Here is a 5124-nt window from a genome sequence, read left to right as displayed (position 1 = left end):
ATAACCAGGAAGTTGAATAAATCTCATAGGAGTTGTGAGTAAGAAGATATCATGTTGAATCCGAGTTTGTTGATCGATTGAAAGTAAAGAGGATTCGGTTTTGTGGGTCTTACGAAGACGTTTTATTGATTAGTGAATGAGTTTGAACGGACTACAAGGAGGTGAAACGAAAGAAAGAAAAAGCCGGAGCTTTGCTGAAAGCGCCGGCAAGAACACAAGGTAGATCGATTGGTTGGTAAACCCTAATCTTGCCGTCAGTGCTCTAAAGTGTATTTTGGATCCCTTTCTCCTTTCTCCCTCCCCTCCTTTTATAGCTCTCGTCCCTCTGTCTTTAGTTCGCCCTAGGACTTGTTCGCCCTAGAACCTTTGGGCCTGAATTCGCGCCAGATGGGCTTTGGAGCCAAACGATGGCGTATTGAGCCATAGTAAGTCTAAACGATCGATCGGTCGTCCGGGTGTATCGATCGGGCTGACATTTTGAGCCAATCTCAAAATGAGCCTCTAATGCTGACGGGCCGACTGCCGTTATTCGATGGGCCTTGTTGAGGGATGTTAAATCCGTCTCCAACAGTAAGCCCCCCCCCACTCCATTGGCGAGAGATTGCAGGTGTCTCGCGGTGGGTAGTAAGATCGTGGTTCTGAGATTAACGGGTTCGGTGTTGCAGCGTTGGTCGCATGAGAGTGCATCCTGTTTCTTGGGTTTGGTAATCGGTCGGACTGTCGTGCCTGATGACTGATCGATCGGACCGTCATGCCCTGCCGATCATTATGCGTGACATTTCGCTGAATGTGCCGATCGATCGATCGTTCATGCAAGGTGTTCGTGTATCCCGTTCCCCCCCTGCGATCGGTTGACCTCGGTTTCCTAGTGATGGATCTATCTTTATTGAGGGCGATCGACCGCAAGGAATGATATCGGTATGAATGATCGATCGGTGTACAGAGTGGAGATTGTAAGCTGGTCAATCGGTGCGTAACACATCCCTTGATATGTCGATCGGTTGGTGCCTGATTGGGGTTAACCGGTTCAATCTTCCGGAACGATTGAATTAAACCGGCCGGTTTACATCGGGAAGAGGGCACCTCTGCGAATGATGCGACAGGCCCGTAGGCCTGATAGGGTTAATGAATGCATTAACCTCGGGTTTCGTGATTTTTTTCTATAAATAGGTGAAGACTCCTCCATTCTCTCATTCTTCTTCAGTGTTAAGGTATTTTTCTCTCTCTTCTTTCTTTCCTTTGTCGTTCTCTCTCCCCTCCCCTTCTTCTCTCTTTTTTTTTTATTCCGGCCATTTTTCCGGTCTGCCGCCGCCGTAATCGTTTTCCGGCAAGGTGAATGGCGTCCGATCGAAAGAAATTCTCGGCGTCCGATAAGGGCAAAGCTATTCGGATCGATCCTGACCCTTCGAAGGCTCCATCGATCGGTCCGAAATTGATGAGTTCGGCTATTAGGGCTCACCGAATCGTTCCGACTAGGGTGGATTCCCGAGATTCAGATCGCGCCGCTGATGGAGTGTTGGGGGAAGAAGAGATTAGTCGCCGTGGGGAGAAAGATGGGCAGGGAGTTGCGCTTAAAGAGAAATCGATTGCGACGGGTAACACCATCGATCGCTTCGTGTCCATGAGTCGATCCGATCGATCGATCCCCTTTCGTTATTGCAGCGATGGATCGATCGCACAGTTACCAGACATTGCCCCAGAACTTTGTCGTCCGTCTGTCGTCGAAGGACAAGATTGGAGAGATGTCAGCCCGACCAAGTCTACTCGGGAGAGCGTTCGTTCTTTGCTGAAAAGGTTAAAGGCGAGAGATGTAATCTTCGTCGTTCCAAGGCCTGATCAACGACCATGGTCGCCGCCGATTGGGTACTACTGTGTTTATGAATCTCTCTTTGGTAGAGAATCCCAACTGTGGTTTCCCATTCCTCGTTTGATTACTGCCTATTGCGCCCGGCGTGACATTGCTTTGACCCAGCTGATGATTGGTGCGGTCAGAATCGCGGTTGCTTTGATGGTGATGGCAGCGGAGGTAGATATTTCGATGTCTGTTCGGGCTTATGAGGAGTTAACGCAGACGCAACCTAGACCGAATGGCTTTTTCGCGGTTCAGATGCGGGCTTCGGTTAATGTCTTAACTGGTCATCCATCGGGATCCAAACAGTGGCACCGTTCTTATTTTTATGTTAAGGCAGACGAAGCGGCCTTTGAAGAACCTCCCGGGAAAGACTTTAGGGTTTTGTGGAACCGCCGTCTCGGTAGATGAATTATACTGACCGATGGTTATAATTGTTGTCATGCTGATTCTTTTTGGTTTCCTGACTTTGCAGTTATTCATCCAAACACTATCGGACCGCCGGACAACATGTGGGAGGATTTGCCGAAGCTCGTTACACTCAGTCAAGAAAGGTGGGGAGATTTCGATTGCAAGCGGATCGGTCGCCAGAAGGAACGGATTCGCAGAGGTAGTTCTTCGTTTTTTTTTTTGTCTTTACCCTTTCTTGTTATTTGATCGATCAATCGATTGAGCTACGTTTTTCCTTTCCCTTTCTCTTTTTTTTTTTAGTTGATTGGGAGATCGGGAACGTTCCGTGCGAAGATACGAAAGGGAAACGCCTGCCACTTCCGCTCATGGGGATTGTCCCGAAAGTGTACCCAAACTACAAAGACATCCTTAAGGCTCAACTAGGGAGTGAGAGCCTGCATTCGATGACTTCTCAAGAAGGGAAGGAAGACGGTGAAGTTCGTTCCGATGAGGGCGTTGTGAAGGATGCATCGGCTGGAGAGGCTGGGGCGCAGGTCGACGATGCCGCGGCGGAAGGATCGATCGGTAAAGAGGATATCGATCGCCCTTCGGAGAAGAGGAAGAAGAAAAAGAAGAGATCTTCGAAGAAGACAACGGTCCGCCTAGATGGAGAAGAGAGACTTGAAACTGAGTCTGGCTGTGGCGGAGACGAGCGTCTGGAGGACGAAGTTCGTGAAGAAGGTGCGACGGAGGTTTTGTTGGATCAGACTGAACCGTCGAGGATGAAAAGGAAGGGAGCGATCGATGGAGGCTTGGAAGAGCCTACTAGGAAGAGACAGAAAGAGTATAGCGATGAAGACGTCCTTCCGCAAGCAGTGACTCAACCGACTCCGCGCAGCGTTCCATGGGGTGGGCGTGATCCCCCGTCGAAAAAGCCTCCCGTGGCTCCATCTGAGCATTTGACTTTTAGATACAACAAAGACGTGCCGTTTGTCAACGATCACGAAGCTTGCGCCGAACTGTCTCGTCAGGTTAGAGGCGGTGCTCGTTTGATGCCAGAGGTCTCTGAACTTGCGTTTCCGGATAGATTTGCCGAGTCGGCCCATGCAGACACAGTGGTAAGTTTTTATCGATCAATACGTATTTCCTTCTGATTCGGAGTGATCCTTTGCATATGCGATTTTTCGACGATTTGTCCTTCGTTTTCTTTTTATTTGACTTCTCTTGTTTGATCATTTAGGCCTTGGCTCGGAAGAACGTGCTCATATTCGAGTATGAGATGGCCTTGCGGAAGATGGCGTCTGATCTTGCTAAGGCGGAGGACGCGATCAAGAGGAGAGATTCATTGTTCGACAAGACTAAGAAAGACGTCCTTGAGAAGGCCACAGAGTTGGTCAACACGAAGAACCGTCTTGATCGCGAGCGCCAAGAGGATATCGATAGAGCCAAGGCGTTAGAAGGAGATTTGGAGAATGCTAGAGCTAGGATTACCCAATTGGAGCAGGAAAAGGTCGAGGAGGCGGAGAGAGCCAAAAAGGAGATGGATCGCCTAAGGGACTCGCGCCTCTATGAAGTCAAATGCGAAAGGGAACGTGTCACGGCTTCGGCGGCAAAACGCTTCGCAAAGTTCAAGAAGTACATTGCCGATCGAGATATAAGGGAAGGGAACCTTTTTCTTCATGGCCAAGCCTTCGGGACCGTGGATTCGATGGATTTGTTGAAGGAATGGGGGCTGAAGATCCCACAGAAATTACGGGATATCCTTGCTGTCAATGAAACCGCAATCAAGAAGCAACTTGACGATTGCGTGGTGGAAAAAATCACTGAGAATGACTTTGAGCTTTCTCCTCTTCGATCGGACCCGGCTCGTGACGTCGATGATCCTTTCGGTTCAAACGTAGGATCGATCAATTCGGAGGTTATGGCGTCTCTTCGATCTTCTCTTGAGGAAGATGTTGCCTTAGGTGCTGCGAGCCAGTCGATCGAGCGAAAGGACTTCTCTGCGGACTTAGATCAAGACGATGAGACTTCTATTAAGGGACGCGAGGCTGATGGCGTGAAAGGAGCTGGATCGGGGGGAGATCGTGTTGCTGGGACTGCACAAGTGTGAGATTTCTGTTGTTGTATTTTTACATATCTTTTGTTGTTACGGTCTTGGGTTGATTGCTCTTTCCTTTTTGCTGTTGCCCTTTTGCTTTGAACCTGTTGTTGTAATATTTCGGACTTGGTCCTTTTTTTCTTTGTTGTCCGGCGATTAAGGCCGTTGTAATTTTTAAAACTTTAGTCGATCTCTGGAAACCTCTCTGATTCTGAATTCTTCGAAGGAATATTGTGCTTCGAATTCGAAGATCGATCGCTCTTTTCGCGGACTTATCGTTTGGAGGGCAAGCGAGACGATCGCTCGGTTTGAGTCAATCGATCGGTCAGCCAGATAAGATTCATTCGATCCTGATTTCTCACGAGGAGCATGTGAAGTCGAGGCAGAAGTGACGTGGGTATCATCTGCCGAAAACTGAAAGGAAGTGATGTGGTGTCTTCCATCGGGCCATGTGATGCGTAGTACTTGTTCAGCATTGCTGACTCGACGTACTCGCATGCGTATGGTGCCGCAGGAGTGATTGATCCCAATTTTTCACGAGGAGTATGTGATTTTGGTTGGGATTGTGGCTGCACCCTTTTGTTGGGCTGCCTACGTACCCTCATAGAGGGATCAAGCCGATCGTAGTTCGATTTGTCCGAATGAGTGCCTTAGTCATCTGCCATCGTTGAGGCAAAAGTGACGTGGGCAGGTTCATTCGGGGTCGCGACGGAAGTGATGTGGGTATCATCCGCCGGTAACTGAATGGAAGTGACGTGGTGTCATCCGTTCAGTGTTGAACGAAAGT

At 49.0% G+C, this 5124-nt stretch overlaps 1 protein-coding gene across 1 annotated transcript; it reads left to right on the top strand.

Moving 5' to 3' along the window:
- Positions 1-1336: 1336 nt before the first annotated feature.
- On the top strand, positions 1337-4349 carry LOC108830321 (meiosis-specific protein ASY2-like). The gene is made up of 4 exons (XM_057002328.1): positions 1337-2252; positions 2325-2459; positions 2561-3357; positions 3480-4349. The coding sequence occupies exons 1-4, from the start codon at positions 1337-1339 to the stop codon at positions 4347-4349; spliced, it is 2718 nt and encodes a 905-aa protein (XP_056858308.1).
- Positions 4350-5124: the final 775 nt, after the last annotated feature.

This window comes from Raphanus sativus, unplaced genomic scaffold, assembly GCF_000801105.2.
Source record: "Raphanus sativus cultivar WK10039 unplaced genomic scaffold, ASM80110v3 Scaffold5023, whole genome shotgun sequence".
Classification (NCBI taxonomy): Eukaryota; Viridiplantae; Streptophyta; class Magnoliopsida; order Brassicales; family Brassicaceae; genus Raphanus; species Raphanus sativus.
The sequence above is the reverse complement of the archived record's forward strand: the minus strand, read 5'-3'. Positions and strand labels throughout refer to the sequence as shown.

Excerpts from the sequence above, each read along its gene's own strand:
- LOC108830321 (XM_057002328.1), top strand. The coding sequence starts at position 1,337 with ATGGCGTCCGATCGAAAGAAATTCTCGGCGTCCGATAAGGGCAAAGCT. Across the intron at positions 2,460-2,560 it reads GAAGGAACGGATTCGCAGAG|TTGATTGGGAGATCGGGAAC; the intron begins GTAGTTCTTCGT and ends TTTTTTTTTTAG. Across the intron at positions 3,358-3,479 it reads CGGCCCATGCAGACACAGTG|GCCTTGGCTCGGAAGAACGT; the intron begins GTAAGTTTTTAT and ends TTGATCATTTAG.